Source organism: Pygocentrus nattereri, chromosome 1, assembly GCF_015220715.1.
Source record: "Pygocentrus nattereri isolate fPygNat1 chromosome 1, fPygNat1.pri, whole genome shotgun sequence".
In the NCBI taxonomy this organism is placed as follows: Eukaryota; Metazoa; Chordata; class Actinopteri; order Characiformes; family Serrasalmidae; genus Pygocentrus; species Pygocentrus nattereri.
This window is the reverse complement of record NC_051211.1, coordinates 4,578,023-4,602,945: the sequence shown is the minus strand read 5'-3', so window position 1 is coordinate 4,602,945 and position 24,923 is coordinate 4,578,023. Positions and strand designations below refer to the sequence as shown.

The 24,923-nt window shown below is 42.7% G+C and overlaps 1 protein-coding gene across 1 annotated transcript; it reads left to right on the top strand.

Annotated features, from left to right (window-relative positions):
• On the top strand, nt 1-24,118 carry si:ch211-30b16.2 (glycoprotein endo-alpha-1,2-mannosidase-like protein). The gene is made up of 4 exons (XM_017721353.2): nt 1-2,619; nt 3,805-3,914; nt 17,715-17,791; nt 23,105-24,118. Exons 1-4 carry the CDS (start codon nt 2,139-2,141, stop codon nt 23,739-23,741), a joined length of 1,305 nt encoding a protein of 434 aa, XP_017576842.1. The 5' UTR covers nt 1-2,138; the 3' UTR covers nt 23,742-24,118.
• Nucleotides 24,119-24,923: the final 805 nt, after the last annotated feature.

Genomic DNA, 24,923 nt, shown 5'->3' with positions numbered 1-24,923 from the left:
GTGGCTGCTCCTCCTCCGAGAGAGAGGCGAACATGATTTATATCGCGCATGATTTATACAGCAGGAGAGCCGTTAAGACCCGCAAGGAGCCCGCGCACAGTTCGGCTGCCGTGTGAGCGGTTTAATCGGTGTGGTGCGCTGGCGTCGAGGCGCGGTGAAGCTCGGAGGATGAGGGAGAGGAGCGGGGATGACAGGCTGCTCTCAGCCGGAGGCTGCCTGGAGAAACAGCGATGACGGACGCGCTGGAGCATGCGATGGCACAGCGATCCGGCTAAACGCCTGATATTATGCCGTTTCATCGGGACAGAATCGGAGCTTATGAGCACCCTCGTGAGCCGGGTGATCGAAAATTTCCATCAAACCGGAGGAGAGAAGCGAGGGATTCGCGCCTCGCCGCGCAAACAGTAAACTAGTTAAGATTAGTGATCCGGATCATCTGGAGCCGACTCCCAACTCCTCTCGTTGGAACCAAGACAGCTGCGGAGCCAGTGATGAAGCGACACACCAGATATCAAAACACGTTAAACGAAGCTGTTTGAGTAGCTACAGATTCGTGATGTGATGGAATTTCGTATATAATACCAAGTAACGTCAGGTGGCTTTGACGAAACATTACAGCTGATTAATGCTTCGATAAACCTCCGTTGAGCCGATTGCAACGAAAAAAAACCCCACGGCAATCGAAGAGTCGACTCGGAGCATTTCGACACTCCAAGAGCCGGCTCCCAGGCGTGCTGGAGTCAAAGAATCGATTCTTTTGGAAGCGACTCCCCATCACTAGCTGAGCGCGTAACCTACATGTACGGCTGACTCACGTTCTGTGGTACATTTGTGGTAAAAAATCGACAAGCGTCCGCTGGTTGCTGGCTAATAAACTCCTACGACCGGTGTAGGAGCGTGTCTTCGCGTGGAGGTCGACAATAGCGAACTGATATTTGATATTTGGGTGAATTTAACGGGCGAGACGCGATGATGAGCCCAGTTTGCCGTTAGTTAGCTAACGTGCTAGCGTCCTCCTGAGTGAACAAAACAACTCTTGAAACATTTTTGCAGGCTTTGGGATAAAACGGTAAAAATGTCCGTAAACATGAAAAACGGCGTGTAAAGAGTCCACTTTCTGTCAGGTTGTCCGTTTATGTAACTGAACGGCTGAATACAGCGGTGTTATTTCGTATTTTTTGCTATAATTCTCGTTTCATTAACCCCCGTGTGACGAGAAAGCTAATTTTCAGTAAACAACAACTCTGAGGTAAACATTTTCGCGGGCTTTCAACAAACACGATAAAAATGCCTATAAATGCGAACAAACTGTGTAAACAAACCACTTTCTGTCATATTAGTTATTTATCAAACGATTGGATGAATATACGGGTGTTATTTCAGATTTTGTGGTGATTTAAAAAGCCCGGGAATTGCTTGAAGAGAAAGCTAGCGTTAGGTTTTTTTCAGGAAACAACACAGAACATTTACAAAATAGAGAGTCTTCTGTCAGAATAACCGTCTGTGAAGCGAAAGGCTGAAAATGCTGATCATTTTTTATGTTTAACTTACTTTGCGGCGATTTATCATTTAAAAAAGACTTGCTCGGGTTAGATTGCTCAGAAAACAACAACTCTGAGGAGATCGTTCACTAAAAGCATCTCCAAATAGATGAATTAGGTTAAACGTGTGGAGAGTTTTCTGTCAGATTAACCACTTAACATATGAATGGCTGAGTATATTGGTGTAATTTTATACTCTTGCGATTTTTCTTTTGTAAATTCTCACAAATGTGAACTAATACAGATATGGAGTTTGGCTTAATGGGTTGGGACCTGGATGGTTATCATCTGGACTGAGTTAATGATCACACTGGCTGAACATGGGGCCATATTCATGGCCGTATATTGACTGAAAATCATTTTATTCACAGTTTTCGTAAATGTACCACTACTGATGCTTTTTTCGCTGATCCAACTCATCAGATATCTGAAAAAGTATTGTGATACTATATTTTCGCCGTATAGCCAACCTCTAGCTGAACATGTGGCCAAGTAGCCAACAAATGCGAATGCTTGTAATCGAAGCGAACTGAAGCAAGCTTCAAAAAGCCATAGTAGCCTTGTCTACGTGAACGTTGTCTTTTCGAACCCACAGCAATGAGCCGGCTGCGCAAGAAAGCTTGTGTGGCTCTTTTCCTGTTCACTCTCTTCATCTTCGGGACCATGATGGGCTTACGGACCCTTAAGCCCAGCGACGGCTTCTCGGACCTGGCTCCAGGGATGGAGAGGGCCCCATTTGCGGCAGAGAGAGCCGAGAGGCGAGCCGAGACAGAGAGCGACGTTTCGGACACTAAAATCGTCTTCTCCAACTCCGGCCATGAGCACAGCATCTTCTACGACATCCACATCTTCTACTACCTGTGGTACGGCGCACCTCAGACGGACAGGGGCTACATCCACTGGGATCACGTACTGGTTCCTCACTGGGATCCGAAAATAGCGGCCAGTCACCCCAAAGGCAGGCACAGTCCACCTGAGGACATCGCCTCCAGCTTCTACCCCGAGCTCGGACCCTACAGCTCCAGAGATCCGCACATCCTGGAGTCGCACATGGCCCAGATCGAAGCTGCTGCTGCAGGTTGTTATCTGTTCCAACAGGAATCATTTCAAGTTCAGTCTTAAAAGTAAAACTGCCAGAAAGGGTTCTTTTAGAAGAACCACTTCTGGTTCCATAAAGACCCGTTCAATGGATAGAAAGGAGAAATGACACTGAACTTGTTCTCATTGGCCTAAAATGAGTCACTGAGTGTGTTTACCTGCACTTAATAATCCGATAATTGCAGAAAATCAGATTTGGTCAGTAATCCGATATACACGTTTACATGCACTTGTATAGTCAGTGACAGGTAATGGGGAAACACCAGATCTACATGAGTCAGACAGTAATCCGATTTCTGCTTTGCAACCATCCAATAAACTTACAGAAGAAAACTTTATGCTGCATTTGTTTTAAACATCGTGCCACTTTACTTGAAAATATGAACATATATCATCTAGAAGACGAAGAATATTTAAATCCATTATTTCGTGTTTGGTTTCATCGTCGCTCCCAAAGTGTTTTGCTGCGTCTCACGGTGACGCTGCTCGCTTATTTCCGGTACCACTGTCTGTTCTCTGAAATATGAAAGAAATCAGAGTAAGAGTTCACATGCACTGACAAATCTAATTATTGAGCTAAACCCCAGCCTCTTTATCAGATTTTTTAGTTGCATTTTTAGATCGGATTATGGCGTTTACATGACCATTTGAATAATCGGGGACTGCAATTTGTATGATCAGATTATTGAGTGCATGTAAACACACTCAGTTTTTTGAACGTCTAACAGTATTTTTGATTAATTTTCATACCTTTATTGACAACGAAGTGTGAATTGTCTACTCTTTTTTTTTTATGGCTTTCGTAAATGGTTCTTGCCTTGAACTTACAGTTCTAGGAAAACTTTTAAACATAAACTAACATACCTTAGTCTCCTAATATTTATTATAAAATAAATAAAATAAAAAAAACATGTATGGTAAAAAAGTGCATATGTGTGCATCAGGCTGTGTTTCTTACTATGTAAGAGGGCAGTAGAAAAATGTAAAATGCACATGATTATCGTGCATATTGCCCACTAGTCACTGCTGATTCATAGAGAAGGTAAATCTGCCTTACCTACGTCAGATAAATACTTTTAAAACTTATATATCATATTCTTAACTGAGGATTTATAACAGCCCTGATGGACGAAATTAAGGTCTTCGCTGTTTTCTGGAATTCCAGGTGTAGTGGTGCTGTCCTGGTACCCACCTGGCGTGGCAGACGAACACGGAGAGCCCACAGAAGATCTGGTGCCCGCCGTTATGGATGCTGCCCATAGGCACCGTATCAAGGTAACTGGTGAGAAATGATCAGATCTTTTTTCTATTCTAATCAATTTATAAAGGCTACGTTCACACAGCAGGTAAAAGTGGCCCAGATCTGATTTTCTCACCAAATCAGTCCGAACAGATCAGATCCTGAACCGACCCGCATGCTCAAAAGAACAGTGCTTCACGCGGCTCGTCCAGGGGTAAACAACGGCCAGCGAACACCAGTCGCTCCTGTAGGGCTCAGTTTCGTCTTCGCCAGCATCACAAGAGCAATAATGAGGTTCCAGTGGTTGACAGCTGGACTCATCACCCAGAATGTGTCAAATTCGCCGTAAAAAGTGCACGATATTCGGCCAGGGCCACTTCTGTGGTTCATGTTCTCGGATTCTTCAGTCTCCTGACTTCTTTCTAAACCTCTTCAAACATGGAGCATTTGCGATGAGTCTCTTCTGATTTTTTGGGACAGAAACATCAGCCTGAATGTTTTTGAGTCTCAGCAGCACAAAGTGATGACGGATGTCGAGTTGGACTGACATGAAAGTCGCATGAATTCCGATCTGGCTGTTCAGACTGAGCCGCTTTGCCACAGATCAGATACGGATCAGATTTCAGTACCACACATGAAAGCGTCTCAAGTCGGACTTGAAAATGTCAGATTCTGTTCACACTGACACAGAGATACACATCTGTGTCACACACGGAGAAAAGGATCGGATTTGGGCCGCTTTTACCTGCTGGGTGAACAAAGCCAATGACACTTTACATTAGTGAGTGTTAACGAATGTGCTGTTGCCCTCATCTCATACTGTACTGTTTATACATGAGTTAAGAGCTGATCTTAACCCTGTCTCTGCTGATTGTTGTCGTTAATGATGTTATTACGTATTATTGGGTGTACATAATGATATTTATATTTAACATAAATCAGAGGGCCTAGCATGTCTTTGAATAAGTTTGATATAGTGTGTAAACAATATTGTAGTTTCCAAAAATGCTGTTTTTGGTAATTGCCATACGTAGACAAGAAAGATGTAAGGCATCGCCTCTTTAAATCATAAAAATGTTGTGTTCTTTAACCTAATTTCTTACTATATTTGGTATTTCAGGGCTGCCAGGTTCTGTGTTTGGTATTTGAGGACAGCCAAGAGTCTAATAGAGGAATAAATGAATTAATTCAGAGTTTGAAACAAATCAAATCAGTCAGTACAAAAGACAGGACAGGAAAGTACTGACTGATTTCTGCTGTCTGAACCTCCTAATTGAGCTCCTGCCCCAGGGCAGAGCTGTACCTGCTCTGGCTTTAAGAGCCTCCAGCATCCTGATGTTATTCCCCTCATTAACCTTGTGCATTATTCAGGGTAAGAGCTGCTGTCAGTGTACACTTTCTCCTTTATACACTCAGGAGGGAATTTGAAAGCACTTTTGAAGTGTTGAGAAGGTTCTTCTGTTTATTTAACTTTTTGGGGCACTGACTATACAATGATGAAAGAAAGCAGCGTAAATCCAGCATTTGTGTGCTATGCAGTGTCAGAGGATTAGGATAGGTTTGTTACGCACAGCTAGTACTAGCCTCTTAATGTGTATGTTGGTGGACACAAGTTTTTCGCAGGTCCCAAAGCAGGTGCAGAGAAGACTGTTGGGTCCCTTTTGTGTCAAGAGCACCTTAACCCTTGTTTGGTGTTGGGACTTTTCAGTGTTCACCAAAAGAGGTGAAGAACATACACCAGTCAAGCATAACGTCTTTGTTTCTACACTCACTGTCCAGTTTATCAGCTCCACTTACTGTATAGCTGCACTTTGTAGTTCTACAGTTACAGACTGTAGTCCATCTGTTTCTCTGATACTCTGTTACCCTGTTCTTCAGTGGTCAGGACCCCCATGGACCCTCACAGAGCAGGTACTATTTGGGTGGTGGATCATTCTCAGCACTGCAGTAACACTGACGTGGTGGTGGTGTGTTAGTGTGTGTTGCGCTTGTCTGAGTGGATCAGACACAGCAGTGCTGCCCGGGTTGAAGCGAATAAAGGTTCTGATTCTGATTCTACATAACAGAATATAATATTTAATCAGGATGCACAGCCCTAATACAAAACGCCTCTGAATTTCATTCAGTAAGGGCAAAAATTGCCACTTAAATGTGTATATTATTTTCTACCCCGGCGCCAGGATATGTGCGAATAGCTCTCGTCGCGTTGTCATTTATTTCCTGCCTGTAGAGGTGAATGGAGGGGCACAGATAACAGGGCTTAGAGGATGAATGAGAGTGCAGAGTCCCTTGCTTATGCAACAGCCTCTACATCTCACGCCAGCCCCAAGGGCCATGCCTCATCCTGTGCGCCAAGACACTCAGAGGAACAGAGCGTTGGGAGCACAACTGCCCAAATTACAGGGTTTCGTCTCTGAAGATCTGCCCGTGTTTATATGCATAAATCCATGTGAGCTACCATTCATGTGACTCACAGAATTGCAAGGGCCTTTATCAAAGAGATGCATCACTCTCTGGAGACGTTCACTGTCTGTATCGCTTAGCCCTGAAGTACTTTAAGGCATCTTTGCCTGTCTCTGGAAAATTGCAGCAACAGTGGGAGAACGGGACAGCAGTATTACAGGACAGGGATACACTGATACCGTGTTTTTTGGTACTTCCAATTACCGGTACTGTAGTGAGTAACCTACTTAGATTTAAGTAGTCATTAGTGTTGCTATTAGTGCAAATGACTGCAGTGAGAACCTCCACAGTTGTAGGTCATAGTTTTGATCTCTGCTCCTCATCCTCTGCTCATCTTTGTCTTTCGACAACAGTGACAGCAGGAGTCTGAGGCCAATGCAGCCAGTTTTTTTTTTGTTTATTAGCTTGGCAGCAAACACTAGGCTTACGTCCCACAGTATCAGGTGCTCTCAGATGTTGACATCAGTATGTTTTTCACAAGTAAATTAGCATGCCGTTGGACAGAAGCCTGATTTCAGGATCGGTATTGATGCATTCCTGTTTCGTGGATTCATTCCTTTCCCCACAGCTCATATGTATTACAATATTTACTTTGATATGCTGGAACAGACAAAAGTATAATGAAATATCATTTTGTCAATTCGTTATTTCACAGCTACGTGGAGGGTGCTGCAAATAGAATCATGGCAAAATCCTGTGGCATCATTTTGTTTACACATGCTATAAGTTTATATGATTATATGATTTATATAGAATGCAAGAAAATGACAGAATTGTGTTCGTACCATTCACCAGCACCAGCAAACACAACCCTTCAGCATAACAGTGACAATGTTATGCTTTAAAAAAACATGTTCGTGTGCTGCAATCGCCGCTACTGACGCATGAGTTGTGTGTCGTCCCATGCCGCTGTCTGTTGGTCACTTTTTAGACCTGCATTGTAGCAACGGTCAGACTCCCTGATTTTAGTCCAAAATATCTCAATCTGCCAGTTAAGCAGAGCGCAAAAACATCCATAACTTTCAACGTAAGTTTAGGCTGCACTATGTAAGATGGAAAGAAGAGGTGTTGCTGAGTAGAATTAAAACAAGCCAACATATGTTGTGAGTGCTCTCCTGCGAGCCGCCCTGTAAAGGATTTTCCAGGAGCTTTTCAGACCAAATTGCCATAATCGACATTATACTGATGACAATAGTATATCAGTCGTTCACATCCTGGGAAGACACGTCCTTCACGAAGTATTGACTGAGGTCTCTTTGGTTTACTAATCATCAGATTCATCCGCTTGGGTGCAGGGGAGCCGAATAACAGGCAACTTTACAAAGTGTACACATTACAACTACATTTACACGCCACATTTAGGCCAATTAATCGGTTATTAGACAGTCAGGTTTTTTTGAACGTGTTTTTGCAGCCCTGATCTCACGCTCTGTTTCTCCATTTGGGATCAGATCACTGAAGATGGACGTTATTCACTTCAAAAATTATACACATTGGACAGATGTTACAATTTGACCAATATTACAAACATATGTTTGATGATGCTTTTATTTAATATTTTAAGGGAAAACAAAAATATTTTTGCATAAAACACATAACGAAACCATCATAAACAACATACAATTAAGCAAGGAAGAAAAATAAAACACAGTGGGAGCTTCATGGACATCCTAAGCATAGATGCACTTATGCATACATGCAGATTTGCTGTCACACGTAAACTTTCCAAGTGGGACTAATATATGAACCAAAAGCATGTTAAAAAAAATTGAATATAGAAAATGCTGAAAAAATATAGAAAATAAAAAAAAATTTACATAGAAAAGTCCACTCACACTTTTTTTTTCAAGTAAGAATCCTGGGTTTTTGGGCTTTCTCATCGCCTAAATAGTCCAAATTAGGGATCCATATTATAAAAAAAATAAATATGGCTTGCTTTTCAGGACTAAAGAGAACACCCCAAATAATAACACCCAGAATAATACGTGCTACCGATTGCTGCCACTGAATTACATTAGGTACTTTGTCAGTAATCCAAAGACGTAAAATACATATCGCTGCTGTTGGAAGAAAACCATTTTTCAGTTTTTGACATCATGATGAATGGACTAAAAGAAATGACCTGAAATGGCTTGGAAGAAACTCTGGTTCCATTGACTTACATTAAAAGTTTTTTTATTTTCAATTTCCTATAAAGTTACCATTTTGGAGATACGAGGTTTTGTTCTGACAACGATAAGATAGATAGATAGATAGATAGATAGATAGATAGATAGATAGATAGCAACAACATATAACTGCATATAAACATCTACTATGCAGAAAAATAGAAATAAACCTAGATATAAGTTCAAGTACAAGAGAAATAAAAGTATATCTATCTGCATGTGTACATGGCATATGAGACAAATTGTTGTATTTACATGACAGCAGGCACTGAATGGTATGAGGTAAACTAAAAGCACATACTATAGACACAACTAACTCTGAGTTGCATCAATATTGCAGTGTAACGTGCACAGTGAAAGTGTCATTACAGTAGGAGGTATAATATTGCACAGTTCAGACAGCAGATGATCAGTACCATGATGTGGTTGGATAGTGTAGTGGGTAACACCTCTGCCTTCTACACTGTAGACTGGGGTTCAATCCCCACCTGGGTAAGCACCTTGGGCAAGACTCCTAACACCACCTTGGCCTACCTGTGTAAAATGATCAAATTGTAAGTCGCTCTGGACAAGAGCATCAGCCAAATGCTGTAAATATAAATATGTATTTATTGTACTCTAGAAGAGCAGACATGTTTAGGCAGTGCTGGTCCAATATGCTAAATGTCAGAATATTATGCAGTTTACTTCATATTTAACCCTAGAAAAGATGTTTTTTACGTAGAAATTTCCACGTTTTATAAATGTTTATGTATTGGCATCAGTATCAGCAGATATGTACGTGAAAAGTATCAGATGTTGGCGTCAGAGCACAGTTCTCATGTTGGTGCATCCTCAGCGTAGGTCCTTTTATTTTGATGCGTGCAGTGAAGCGTTTTGAAATTACTGATAATATATGTGTTATTCCTAAAAAAACAAAAGCTTATTATGATCTAATTTTTCGTGATAACAGTTTCATTCTGTCATGCCGTCCCACCTCAGATACGTTCCGTTTACTAAGCTTGTTGTGAGTAATTATAGGCATCCTTCCTGCACAGCACCCTGCGGCTCTTGACTGGCAGAGTGGAGTGCCAGCTGGCATGTATGGGGAGGATATGTTATTGTAGAGATGAAACCAACATGACAAATTTACCATCCCTCACATTTTTGCTTCATGTTAAAAGCACTGAGTCTTGAAAGAGAGCATCCCTGGCATGCAGCCGGGTGACTCAAGAGAGGCGAGGGGAGAATTGACACCTCTGATTTTGCAAATATGTGTCAAAGCAGAAGTAGAGCGCAGAGGAGCGTGGTCTCCTGTCATGTGTCATCAAAAGAGCTTTCCGCGCTCCCACCCACAGTGAGTGGGGGAGGAGAAGGAGAGAAAGAGAGAGAGCATGGGAGGTAGAGAGTGGAAGACAAAGAGGCAGAAGAGGGGAGCGCCAGATTCTGTTATCGACAACAGAAATGCAGTGGACCGCGGACAACGGGAACGTCTTGATCTGGACTGTGATATTCATGGAGCAGAAGGCGAACCAGACTGAACCGTATTTTCCCCTTTTGGATTCCACGACTTCGAGCCAAGAGCGGTGTTTGAAATGCATGGCGCCTGCGCTGCGTTGCCATGGCAACGGTTTGTGAAGGCCTTGCCGTGTGGAACAGCGGTGGGTGTTCCTGCCTGGACTCTTCAGTAGCTGCACGCTCCGAGGACTCCCATTTAGACCATCTTACCTAACCTAACATCACGTTGGCGGCCTTTGTGTTTGTCTCCTTAAGCCATTTAAATCTGTCCCCAGAGTAGTTGGTGTGCATGCATGTCCATGTTGGCCAAAGAAATACTGTAGCTGGAATTTTGTAGTGGCCTGATTACAGGTTTGGGGGGCCAGCATATGTCCCAGAGAAATCACTTTAATGAGAATAACAACCACCATGTAGCCTACTTCACTGTAGCAACTACAACCCCATGTCCAAAAACGTTGGGACGCTGTGCAGAATGTAAATAAAAATAGGATGCAGTGATGTGCAAATCATGTAAACCATATTTTTAGAGGAAAATACCACAAAGACAGCATATCAAATGTTGAAACTGAGATTTTTTTTTTCTAATATAAGCCCATTTTGAATTTCATTCCAACATGTTCCAATAAAATTGGGATGGGGGCCTGTTTACCACCAGTGGGCCTGTCACGTCCTCTAACAGCGCTCTGTAAGTGTTTGGGAACTGAGGAGACGCTGCTGTAGGTTTGAAAGTAATATGTTCTCGTGTTCTTGTTTGATTTCAGCTGCTTATCAGTTCAGAGTCTCTGTCATATTTTTAATTTCATAATGTACCAAATGTTCTCAGTGGTGACAGGTCTGGACTGCAGGCAGGTCAGTTTACCACCCGGACTCTTTTAGTACAGAGCAATGCTGCTGTAATACGTGCAGAATGTGGTTTGACATTGTCTTGCTGAAATAATCAAGTCCTTCCCTGAAAAAGACGTCGTCTGGATGGCAGCATATTGTTGCCAAAACATGGATATATCATTCAGCATTAATGGCGCCCTCACAGATGTACATGTTACCCATGTCATGTTGCACTAATGCCCCCCCCATTTCATCATTGGTGCTGGCTTTTGAACTGTGCAGTGATAACAAGCTGGGTGGTCTTCAGTCTGGAGGACTCCTAGTACTGGTAGTAACGTGTGAATGGGGGAGTCCCTAACTAGTGGGTGGGATTGAGATGACTAAATTGGGGAAAATAAATGTGTGTGTGTGTATATATATATATATATATATATATATATATATATATATATATATATATATATATATTATTTTATTATGCTTAGTTTTATCGGTAACCACAGTGACCCACTCACTTCTGCAGCTTATTGCATTAGAATATCATAAGTCAGATAAAACAAAACATACAAGATCTACAAGCTCAGGAAGACCAAAGGACAACATGGTTCAGAAAGATTGCCACATGTATGTGATAACATTGCCCAGTCAAGTGTGTTTTTTTCTCGGTATGACTTTTGTTGACATCTTTTGGTTTGATGTCAGATACGTCAGTGTGAACTAGAGCTAAAATGCAGCGGTGTATAATTTTCTGCTTTGGTCCAAACTAACAGAACGAAACCAAAAAACAGGTATAAACCGCAACCTAAAAGGGAAAAATTGACACTTTTTGTCTCCAACACTATGAGGCTCTTGCATTGCTGACACAGAGTGGCTTCTGTCACTCAGCAATCCTGTAGGGCAGCGTTATAACTGCTCTCCAGGCCTTTCATCTGTCAGAATGCCTCAAGGCTTTTAGTGGATCTGTTAAGGTTATATAAGTGACTCGGATATATTTTTATGCTGCCTTTTGAGAGTCTTAAGCCTCTTCGTGCAGTGGTTTTCATGTCAGGTTCATGTTGTTCAAAGACAAAGTCGTTCAAATGCAATGCAGTTTCTTTTGATATTATATCATATATTGTTATATCTTAAGTCAGTGTGTGATGTTTCGTGTCATTACTTCTGTTGATCTTTGCTCACACTCAGAGCTCAGTAGTAGAAAGGCACAACAGTGCATACTGTATACTGTCCTAGATCGTTGTTTACTGACTCACAACTCAAAAATAGGATTTTCCAAAGAGAGCTATTTTTAGAAAATGTCCCCAGATACCACTGATGGTAATCTAGAGGCCCATTCTTGGTAAGAGGCGGTCTGTGTGACAGGATCAATAATCAACCAAGCTTCCTAAATAACGGCTGTTCTTCAAAGGCAGTATCAACTGAGACATTTGAGTCTCTGGAAAACCACAGATCACAAGACAAAACCACTTTCGATGAACTTAAAACTATTTTTTAGCCATAGCCAGTTTATGAACTGTTGAATATTATAGTGGAGACTGGTTTTCTGGATAACAGGCTGGCTGTAATGATGTAACAGTGTGTGTCAGGGAGTGATGTAATGTGTTTTCTCTAGCAAGGCAATTGGAAAAATATTTGATTCAGCAACTATATTCTATTATTGGATACATGTAACTTACGAGGCACATGCGGTCATTTGCTGCCCCAGTGTTAATTACTAACACTCAAATTATTAAACAAGCAATGAAAGCTATCAGGTTTATAGATGAGCAGTCTTCCTGATGCCCAGCAGGTCCAGATTTGATTTTCTAACCAGAATCCATGTCTGGAGACAACTTGTTAAAATATGGGTACCAGATAGTGGTGAAGTCTGTCTTTAACAAGGCAATGCATAAACTACTCAACTCTGAAATCTTAGCTGTCACCTTGACAACTTTAGTTACGACTGAATTTAGGACAGAAGCTATTACAGAATAACAGATCTTAAGTTCGTAATCTCATCATTAACTCCAGATAAGAACATCCTAACTAGACTAAATCTCCTAACTTTAAGATGAACCCCAGAGGGTCTTAACTTCTGATTTAACCATCTGTTTCTATTGTTTTATGCAGCATCAGGCAGCTCAGTTCACTATAACTGACATAATGTCACTACATTTATCTACACTGAAAACTGTGCTTTGACTTTTATTTTATAACAACATTTTAAAAATGTAGACTTGATCTCCACCATCCCTCTTATTGCCTTCATGTTGATGTTGATAAAATACTACAGTGATAGTGAATAATGAGGAGATGGAGCTGAACGTGTGTCTGTTTATTAGCTCGGCTAAAGCATTTGGGAAATGGAGACTGAAACTGGAGCAGCAACTCTGACAAACAGCACAAAGCACTGATACAATATTCATAACTTTGTTTATCGCGCTTTAGTTTTGTTTCACCTTTTTTACATCAGTAATGGTAGCTGATGTAAGCTGCCTGGCTAACTAACTTGATTACTTTGATTGCGTGTTTACGTTTCAGCTGTGCACGCATGGTCGGTTGCTAGGCAACAGGCACGACAGTTGGCTGTCGACGTCGATCAAGTAAGTTAAGGTTTTCTAACTTGAGATGAGCTGCTGTAAGATAAGATTCTTAATTCAAGATAAGTTTTGCTTCTTTAATATATGAATTTGTGAAATCTCTTATCTTGACCTGTCAGATCTTAGTTAAGAGACAAAGATAGGAAGTTTCTGTAATACGGCCCCCAGTTCTAGGCTTGCTTGCAGTCTGCAAACATAGCAGCCGATCATTCTACATCAGATTATCTTTGATTTTATCATTGCAAATGTGAACACAAGTGATTGTGACTCGTGTGATTTCAAATACATCTGAAGATGCTTCTCCTTCATTCACCTTGAGTGAGTGTAGCCTTGGCCAGGAGGAGTTAATGTCGTCAGGCGGTACCCACCGTTCATCGGGTGTTTTGACCCTCAACCACGACACCCTCCCGGTGGTGGGTCGGCAGTGGTGGCTTCCAGTTTAACTCCTCTCTCCTGCTCCATAACCAGCAAGAGGCTCTTTCTGCTGCCTCCCCCATCCTGCGAGCTGCTGCCTTACTCTCCTTCCCTGTCATTCCAATGGCTGTGAGCATTCTCCAAACCGACTGGGCTGGAAATCCTCTACAGCCGACCTCAACCAGGAACAGCCATGCTTGCCATCCTTTCCCCCTACAGTCACGCAGAAGGTCTTGGTATTTGGCGCTCTTCCTTCCAAAGGCCTGTTCACACCCCTCTTCCCATGGGACTGTAAGCTCTATGAGGATGATCTTTTTTGCCTCTTCAGACCACAGTACCACATCCGGCCTCAAGGTTGTCTGGACAATCTGGGGGAACTGCAGCCTTCCTCCCAGATCGACCTTCATTTCCCATGATTGGGCCATTTGTAGCAGACTGGTTTTTCTTGTTGCTGTGGTTGGTGGCTCTTCCCCCTCCCTTACAAACTGGATTGATGTTATTTTCCGAAGTGGTTGGCGTTTCTTCTTCCTCTCCTGCTCTAAGGTGTTAGTGAGTGACATGAGCAACTTGTAATGGCACCACCTGTACCTTCCTTGCGTGAGTGCTGTTTTACACCCGAACAAGATGTGTGCCATGGTGCCTCTTTCCCCACAAAGCTTGCACAATGTGTCCTCTCTTATGCCCCATTTATGCAAGTTTGCTGGGGTAGGGAGTGTGTCATACACTGATCTCAGCAGGAAAGAGATGCGGAATGGCTCCAGTCTCCACAGGTCGTCCCAAGTGATCTTCCTCTATGAATTATTAGGATAGCAGATGTATTCATACATGCAAAATGACTGCAGATTTTTCAGAAAATGTGACATTATTACCCTCTTTTCAGATTTTTTATACTTTTGCAAGAGATGTGAACTTACTGACCAATCAGTGTTGTCTTAGATGTTGACATAGCAACCAGCACTTGTGTCCTAGCTGTAAGGTGACAGAACCAGCCAGATGCTCGCAGTAAAAACAAGAAATGAGGCTTTACTTCTAAAGAGGTTGACGACACTCATAGCCGGTTAGCAGGCGAAGGTCAAATCCAAAAAAGACGAAACACAGAAAAGGACAAATATAACAAAAATGTGATCAGGTGACCAAGATCTAAAAAAAAGAGAAAAGGCAGATTCAGAAAGTCCAGAAACACAATCAAGTTCACAAGAAGACGAAATTGCAATCAGGAAACACTCAGTAGCTCAACTAGGAGAAGAAATACCTCACAAAGTATCTAGTCTAAAGCCTGGGCTTATAAACTGTGACTAGTCACATGACTAGTTCTGGTGACTGAAAAGAGGGATTGGTGGATTGCAGAGGATCTCCAAGGGGGTTCTGGGCAATGGAGTCCTTGGGTGAGTCAGAACTGGAGGGATCCAGGAGGAACGTATTTTCACTCCACTGTGTACTTGTAGATAGACGGAATGACAATAAAAGCCTCTTGACTTGACTTGAAACATGAAGAGAAGGATCTGGCTGCAGACCTGCACGCTCAGCCTGACGTGCACCGCCGGCCTGTTAATGACGTCGGTGCTGCTCTGCCACGACAGTGTTTATGTTGGTTTTATGAGGAAAAACAGCAAATAACGTACTGTCGAGCAACAAGAATGACACTGCACATATATTAACTTTGTCATACTGATATTTAGGGGTGCGGGAAAAACTCTATTCTTAGATGGATCACGATGCGGACGTGAACGATTCTGAATCGATTCATAAAGGTCAAAAATCTACTTTCAAAATATTTAATTGATACCATAATGTTGACGGAACGTAAACACATAACAAAAACAACTGTATGAGCGAGAAATCCGACCAGCTGTGCGTTAAAGCCAGGAGTCACAGCCCAAATGTTAAGAAGAGCCTTTTTGTCCTTTCAATAAAAATCATATCACCGTGGGAGCCACAACATTGAATGCCCAGTATGTCTCAGTGTGTGCTGATGTCCTAGTATAGACTAAATATATAAATGTAAACACAGACTTACTTTCCTCTGCTTTAAGCTTTAGCTCAGCTATAGCCGCTTTCCTCCCGTCTCCTTCGGGAAACTTTTCCTCAAAACTAGAAGTTTCCTCGTAAAATGTCTCTCAGCGTTCGGCTGTTTCACGAGGCTGAAGTCGCTTCTTATTCTCCTGATTCTTGTTCGAATTTTCCCGTTCCACCTTAAATCCTGCATGAGGCACCGAATGTAACTGCTGCACCATTTAAGGTGGAACGGGAAAATTCGGAAGAGAAGCGACTTCATCTTCACAACGTTTTAGAGAGAGAAAGTCTCTCATTGCAGATTTAACGTACCAGCAAACCAGCTGCGCTTATAAATGCGAATAAGCCCATCCGTCTCTAAATGTTCGTCTTTTCGCAGCTACTCGCTCGGCGAGACTTCGTTGCTATGTGACCTGAAGTCTCCTTTTCAGTCGGTGAGAACCAGGGCTTTCGCGCTATGCCGCACACTTTGGAGATTCTGCGTCCAGTCTCGAAGATACTTTACTGACACGGCGACACTTTGCTTTAAAGCTACCAAGTCCTCAGATAGTAGGAAAATAGAAATCTGTATTTAAAAAATGCGTCAATAGTCATTTTATAATCGCGTCAAAGCCTCTGAATCATAATCGAATCGTGAGGTGCCTAAAGATTCCCTCCCCTACTGATAACAATCTAATTAAATATGGAAACAAAATAAAATCTACCACAATGAGAAAACATGAGTGTTTATTCGCAGAAAAAAAACAGGCTACTGCTGAAACTCAAGAAAGCCATACTGAAGATGATAAGAACCGGTTTTGGATCCTAGCGGGAACTGATTTGATGGTTTCCGTTGGAGACCATTAGGAAACGAAGAAATATATCTGGAATCAGTCCCTGAACTCTGATTAAACCTACAGACACATTTTAATGGGTTCTATGACTTTTTTGAGCAGGGATGTACAATAAACTGAATTCTCTAGCCGAGTTATAGATGGAAACTGGATTAAGCAATGATGTCGCTAAGCAGCAGCAGCCAAAAGCCGCCGTGCTGCTTCTGCCATTGTGGCAGAGGGTGCATGTGCACGTGACGACATTGAGGCTGAGAGTGCATCTGTCTGAGAGTGCATCTGTCTGAGAGTGCATCTGTCTGAGAGTGCATCTGTCTGAGAGTGCATGTCTGCAGACACTGTTGAACATGAAATGATTGGTTGCGTCATGTTCTGTCTGTATAGTACTGTGCCAAAAAAACATTTCCAAGTACTTTGCATTTTCACATTGTTTGTTTGTATTATACAACAGACAGACCAGCACATCAGCACCCGTATATTGATGTGTGCACTCACAAGGCGTTTGACTGGTTCAGTGTCAAACTCAGTTTGTTACAGTCCTGTTAAGTCTGCATTCTGGCCTTGCAAGATCCAAAAACAAGCCCAAATAGTCCATCCATGCATTCAGTAGGTTTCATGGTGTTTAGCTTTTATATTAAATGTGGCCAGATGTCATAGGCTCTCTGTTTTATAGGCTGCACTGCTCTCCATGGAGAGACACCCTTTCAGATAGCCCCAAGCGTACAGGCAGATGGTGCCCTGTAGCTTCAGACCCACTTTCAGGAGCAGCAGGCACTTTCCACTGGGTAGTGGCAGCTCAAAGCTACTCCAAATATAAGCAAAAGCAAAGCCTCATAAGTTTCCAGCTGAGTGCACCAGACATCCTTGCTAAAATGACTTTGCTGGCCTCGTACACTTCTCAGAATGTTTATCACACATGCAGCTGCAAATGTTTGTGCTTGTTTTGTTGGAGGCAGGATGCAGTATCCTGGCATGAACTTGGGTACGTTTTGTGTTTCTTGATGTTCACTGATGTGGAGAATTCAGATCAAACTGTGTTGTGTTTACAGGTGGCGTTTCACATCCAGCCCTACAGAGGCCGGACGGAGCTCAGCATGCATGAGAACATCAAGTACATCATTGACAGGTAGGTTTAATGCCTCGACTCAAGAACCACACTGAATCCACAGAGATGCTTAGAATTGACTTGACTGAAATTTCCAAGTGAATACAGTGTATTTTGAAAGGGACGGGAGAGAGCTCTAAAACTGGGCTGGAGGTCTGGCACCTTCTGTTCGAAGCTAGAAGGCTGGACCCCTCGTTTTGGTGGTAGAACTGATGGATAGAACTGAGGAACAGGGAGGAGTAGATGGAATTAATAGGTTGAATGCATCGCTTTTTGCATTTTATACACTTTAGCATGCTAGACAGGAAAAACACCATCAGAAACAGCATTTTTCACTCATAATTATACTTTAGTGTTTAGTCGTTGGAAGGCATTTTCACACCAATTTGATTTTTACAGATGAAAAAAGATGCACTGAAACTTTCACTCCAGTGCACTTTTGTGTAGTACTTGACCAAAATGAGGAATTGTTTAACTAAGAAGTGACATAGTTCGTTTTGGCTAGAGTACAATAAATACAAATAAAAAAGAAATTGAATATCAGTTTGAGATATCGGTCAAATCTAAAGAGCTGTTGCTATTACTTTTTTTTAAAGCAGTCATTGCAGGTCAGGCTTGGGTGATATCTAAAATTATACAACAGTTAGTTTCAGCTGATTGGTTGAGAGACGTTCTAGCTGTGCTGTTATTGAACAATAATATCACAGGTTTTTTCACAATCACTGTATCGCTCCGCTGAGACTCCGTTGCTAAGCAACGACTCTGACAGCTGTAGGAGACGCTCAAGCCATTTGAACATTTTTACTTCTTACTTTGCCACGAACAGAAAACGGACGCTGTTAAGACCACATCTGACCTTTTCAGTCAGCAGCTGTGACAGAAGAACAGCTGAACAACCTGGAATCAGCCAGAAATTAACCCAACACCATTCGCCAAACTAAACGGGCTGTAAGAAGCTTTACAGACCGGCTGGAACAAAACAACATTAATACTGATCTGGAGAAACTGACCAAACTGAGCTGAACCTGATATTGGGGCAGTTTTACGGCTCAGTCTGATTTGGTCCGACTCTGAAGATCAGACACGTCTGGCGAATGGTGTTGGGTTCATTTCTGGCTGATTCCAGGTTGTTCAGCTGTTCTTCTGTCACAGCTGCCGACTGAAAAGCTGCTCAGTGGAGACGACAGTTTGGGAATTTAGTGTGAGGAGCTGGAGAACGGACTGCCGGCTGAGCAGCGAGTGGGCGGAGCTCATTACTCTGACGTAGCAGAGTACTTTGACGTAGCACTTTGAGGCAAGCTGAAGCTCCAAAGCACATCAGTATTGATTTTTGATCCCATTCAAAGCTAGTATTACATTGCGTAACAGAGAAATAACACAGGCACTTTCTCTCTACCTGTAAACTGACTGCAGGTGAGTGAAAAGGCACACAAGTGTGAACCCGTTTCCATACCTATTTTTCAAGCTGTTTAATGGTCAATTAGTCCTGTCTAATTCTCTCTCAGTTCCTTTACCAAAACGGTGATTATCGCCTTTCACACATCGCCATTGGGTTACTTGTCCATCATCATCGATATCCGATTACATCGCCCTGTCGCCCAGGCCTATGGTAGATGTAATTCCAGCATCATGGCGCATTCCAAGTTTTAAATAATGAGTGTTGTCATCCCAGCTCTAGCTGAGTGCATTACTTTTCATACCCTTTCCACACCTTTCCCTCAGTGGAGATCAGAGAGCCCCATGACTCCAACCTGCAGCTGAAGGGCAGACTGTTCCACTGTCCACATCAACGTCTCTCTGTCTTTGAACTCAGAAAATATGGGTGTAATTCCATCCAGGTCGAGAGAAGAAAGAGGCTATAAATAGAGCCATGTTGTTGTATATTCATAACACGCAGACGTAGCTCTGGACCTGAGGTTGCTTCTGTAATCCCACTCAGAGAAGATTACAGAAGAATATGATGAGAGAAAGGTGCCCAGGTCTGTAGCAGTGTTGAGCATGCAGAGTCACCATTTAGCTAGAGACAAAGGTGTGGAGCAGTGATTCATCTAATGGGTCATTTGCACATTACAACCTTCAACTGTTCTCCTCTAAGGCTAATTATCTGCAGGCATGCAGGTGAAGAATGGGAATCTGTAAAGACTGCACTGGCCTAGTGAGAGTGTTCTTGTGCTGAGATAGTACAGGCAGATTTGTGGTGGCTGTTTCTTCCACCATAGCTTTTTTTAAACACTTGGTTTGATGTTTTTCCCCCCATTTTGCTCCTCAAAGCGGATTAACCTAATAACGGAAATGACGGTTAATAGAAATTCACGATGTGTCTTGCGTCATTTATGTTGAAATGCAGCGCAGCCTACATAAGAAAACAATGAGTGCGTATACATGCACTCAATAATCCCATCATAATCGGATTTCTGCAGTTATCCGATTATTCAATCGGTCGTGTAAACACCATGATCTAGAAATCTGATTAAGAAATCCGATGAAGAGAGCTGGATTTTAGCTCAGAAATCAGATTTCTCAGTTTGAGTATGCGCGAAAACAAGACGGTGGATGTCGTGAGACGCAGCAAAACACTGTTGGAGCGGCGCTGAACCCAAACACGAAATAATTTGAATATTCTTCGTCTTTTAGATCAGGGTTTCTCAACCTCGCGGACTACCAGTGGGCCATGAAGCACGTTCAGTCATTGGTAGTGGGAGATTTTAAAGAGGTATAAATAAAATTTCGCAGGCTAACTAAAAGTCATCAGTTGAGACGATGAGGGCGCGCAGTGCAGAGTTAGGGAGATTGTCGTCGCTGCAGAACCAAAAGTCAAGGGGTACGGCTGGATCTGATCCAACTTCTCCCACGTCGTGTTTTAATTGGTCTGAACTAGATCTGACTCCACTCCGCTCAGCTATACTTACCCGTCAGATTCAAGTAAATAAGTCGAGTAATCAAGTGCGAGTGTCGTGTGCATTCTAGTGTTTAAAAATGTTCAACGTTTTCAACTAGAACTTGTCCGTCATAAGTACGCTCGAGTTGTAGGCCTACAGAACAGACTTTGTACCAGAATGTGAAAAAAGCTTTTTGAGTTTTGACGAATAAGTGTGCACACCGTGAATCATGAGCGATTGTAAAGGCTGTGTTGTGGCATTCAGGACGGAGCAACATCGAGAAAGAAGCAAAAACACCAGCGACACCTGCAGGTTCCCACAGGCAGAAACACGACAGGGTAGACCAATGAAATAAGTCGTGGGCTGAAAACGTAAACGACACATACTGGTTTAAAGGCAATAGAAATAGACCAATGAAAAAAAGACATGGGTGGAGTTGGATCAGGTCCGGCTCCACCCCTTTGGACTTGTGGTTCTGCGGAGAGTGATAGTTGTGGAGCAGGCAGAGATGGAGAGGTTCCTCAGGGTGTTTCTCCTGCCTTGTTTGTTGCGGATGTATCAAACGTTTTTCTTTAGTTCGTTCCATTTTAATGTGCGTGAACACTCCACCCGTATTCAGGTCTGCATCAGACCCATTGGTCTCGGTCCAAGCTCGGCTTCCAACCGAGCCCTGTGGAGTTGCTGCTGGTGGGACGCATTTTATGATCAAACGAGGGAATTCATCAGTAGAGATGGCTTTCCTCTTTTTCTAGCAGCAGGTCAGCGCTTTACTGTCAGCATTACCTGCCTGTTTGAACCTCTGAATCTTTACAGACTCTCATTACTCGCATATCGTTCCAGCAGCTCGAGCTGCTGTTAAAAACTTCAAACGAGCCTTAAAAAAATAGCGAAGATCTGCGTTTAATTTTTAACCTGAGTTAAACTCAAATTGATACACTACTGACAGAGAAGCAGACATCATGTAAGGATCATTATTACTGTTGATTGTGATGACGCTACTCCAAAAACCATCAAATGAGGCGCTAAAATCTTCCGATTAGTCAGATTAGTCTATTCCGATTGAGGTGTTTACACGGCTATTATTCTTCTATTTAACGGATTATTTACAGGTTTTCCCACCTCGTTCAATTGGATAGACATTCTATTCCGTATGGCCTCAATCAGATTAGTCTATTCCGATTGAGGTGTTTACATGGACGTATTCTATTCCGATTGAGCCATTAGTCGGATTATTAACGGATTATCAGGCTGCATGTAAACGTGGCTAGTGACTCCTATGGGAGCCACAAGAGGGTTTGCAGTGAAAACACGATGGACTGTAGCTCCAAATCACCATCACCACCACCAAATCTACATCCCCCTTGTTTTCTTTTTCTTCTTCTTTGACATCTCTGCAAACGTATGTTTTTTTTTTAATGTAGGCAGAAATTTTGGTTTCTGTGATTGAAGTAAAATCAATGTTCTGTTCTTTTCAGGCACAAATTCACAGGTTTTCAGTGTGAGCAATTAAGAAACAAGCTATTTTAGTTTTTTGTGGGCCTTGGGGTGGAAAAGGTTGAGAACCCCTGTTCTAGATGATGTAAGTTCATATTTCCAAGTAAATATCTGTGAGTTTTTTGGCTGGTTGTAAAGCAGAAATCTGATTACTGTCTGACTCATGAAGACCTGGCGTTTCCCCATTATCTGATTACTCAAGTTCACGTAAACATGTAGATCGGATTACTGACAAAATCAGATTTTCTGCAATTATTGGATTATTGAGTGCATGTAAACACACTCACTGAAGATTTTCTCAGGAAAACCTTAAAAAAACAATTAAAATTATCTTAAGAGAATATCTGAGAACATCTTTAGGGGTTTTGTGTGTGAATTGCATGAACTTCTTAGTGTTTGTTTGACGAACCATCGCAAGTTTTTTCTTAAGAGCATTTTCATGAATTCGGCTGTTGCTTTTTTTGTCCTTTGAACAACCACCAGACCAGTCGACTTGTCAAACATTCATAAATATTCATAATTCATTTTTAATTAGTAATTAATAACAAAACAAATGCTTTTCACCATCAAAGACAAGGTCCAGAAGCTGACTAGATATAGAGGTAATTGCATCAAATCAGATTGATTGGCTTGGTGACCTTGGTAGCCAGTGCAGAAGTATATGTCTGTCTGCCCTTAGGTTCTGACGTTGGATGAGTTCTGGATCATAAACATCACAGCTCATCCCAGGGGTATTAGATGGAGCTCTGTCAGTCCAGAGAACGCAGTAGCACTGCTCCACAGCTCAGTGCTGGTGGGCTTTATGCTGCTGTAGCCGACTGGTGACCTTAGGCTAATGTGCAGTTATTCCAAAGCTATAATTGGGCACTTGAATGCATCTTACAGTGACTCATTATAAGGGCTGTCTGGAAACTTGCTACCTTACTTCAGTGTTTCTTTAATTAATCGTTTTTTTACTCAGGTATGGAAAACATGGCGCTTTCTACCGATTCAAGTCCAGCACAGGCAAAGTGCTTCCCTTGTTCTACGTGTATGACTCTTACCTGACTCCACCTGAGGCCTGGGCCGAGTTACTGACCTCCCGAGGCTCCCACAGCCTGCGAGGAACTCCATACGACGGGATCTTCATCGCCCTCATTGTGGAGGAGCGGCACAAGCACGACATCCTGGCCAGCGGCTTTGACGGCATGTACACGTACTTCGCGTCAAATGGATTTTCTTTCGGCTCCTCTCACCAGAACTGGAAGGCCGTCAAGGCTTTCTGTGATAGGAACAACCTTCTGTTCGTGCCCAGCGCTGGACCAGGTTACGTAGACACTGCCGTGCGACCGTGGAACAACCACAACACGCGAAACCGAGTGAACGGACGGTATTACGAGACCTCGCTACAGGCAGCGCTGTCGGTGAGGCCAGATATCATCACAATAACTTCCTTTAATGAGTGGCACGAGGGCACGCAGATCGAGAGGGCGGTGCCCAAGAAGACGGTGACTCGTCTTTATTTGGACTACAAACCGCATCAGCCTGACCTCTACCTGGAGCTCACCAGGAAATGGGCAGAGCAGTTTAGCAAGGAGAAGGAGCAGTGGCTGATGTGATTGGAGATGACTGCTTTTGAACTGCTGCGTTTTGAGTGACTTTCATTGAGCCCCAAACTCACGTCTACCACAAATCCCAACGGCACCCTATTAAAACGAAGGAAGATCAGCCTCCTCCCACAAATAAAGTGTTCGGTTTCGTACGAGGCGGTTTATTGTTTTACTGTTCCCTCTGACCAGTGTTTAAACACGTTTGCTCATTTTTAGTACATGGGATAAGCACTAGGCACCAAGCAGAGTGTTATTTGAGAGGTTGTCTTAACGTTGGTCATTGTTTTGGTCCTCTGGTTGGGGGTGATATGTTTACCCTGCTTTTCCTTGTAATCACCATGTGCTTAATGTGACTCAAACGTTTGATAAATAAATAATTAAACCAATACACTGTTTTCTCGTTACACTGTCCATTCACAACATCGGACACGCCTGTCTTGCACTTCCACTCACTGGCCGATTCATGAGCTCCACCTGCTCTGTTGGACTTCTATACAATTACAAACGGGCAACTTGACATTAGACTGACCCTCCTGATGATACTGCTGCATTGTTTTTTACAATCGACATTGCTACTCCAGCTTTTTCCGTATGTTATACTAATGAAATCCCATTCTCTGCTGTTATGGTTTGCTATCCGGTGTTGACCAGAGGAGGATGGGCTCCCCTTTTGTGTCTTGGTTCCTCTCAAGGTTTCTTCCTCTTGCTCTTCGGAAGTTTTCCTTGCCGCCGTCACCACTGGCGACACTTACAGGGGTCGGACCCGTTTTTTGCTTTGAAGCTGCCAAAGCTGCTGCCGAAGCTGCTTTGAGACAGTGGCTGTTCTAAAAAGCGCTATATAAATAAACTTTGCCTTGACCTTAGACAGAGACAGCTGAAGCGTGAAACAGACTTTATATTAAGTCATTTATTGTGTACATTGTGTCCAACCCTTCTGTTGGAGATGTTTCTTCCTGCAGTTTGTGTCCAACCTGCTGTCCCCCACTCCCCCGTTAGCTAACACTGGCTGTGTTTACATGCAAAGAGAGATGAGATGAGTTTCCAGTTGGCGCGCTTGTGTTTTAATGGCTTTAAACTGATGTCAGACTCAGAGAAACGTCCTTCACATGCACTTATAAAGGAAGACGTCGTGCTCTGAGACACATCAGCTGGAAGCTGGCCGTCCGTCCCACCGCCGTCTTTAAAAGCTCA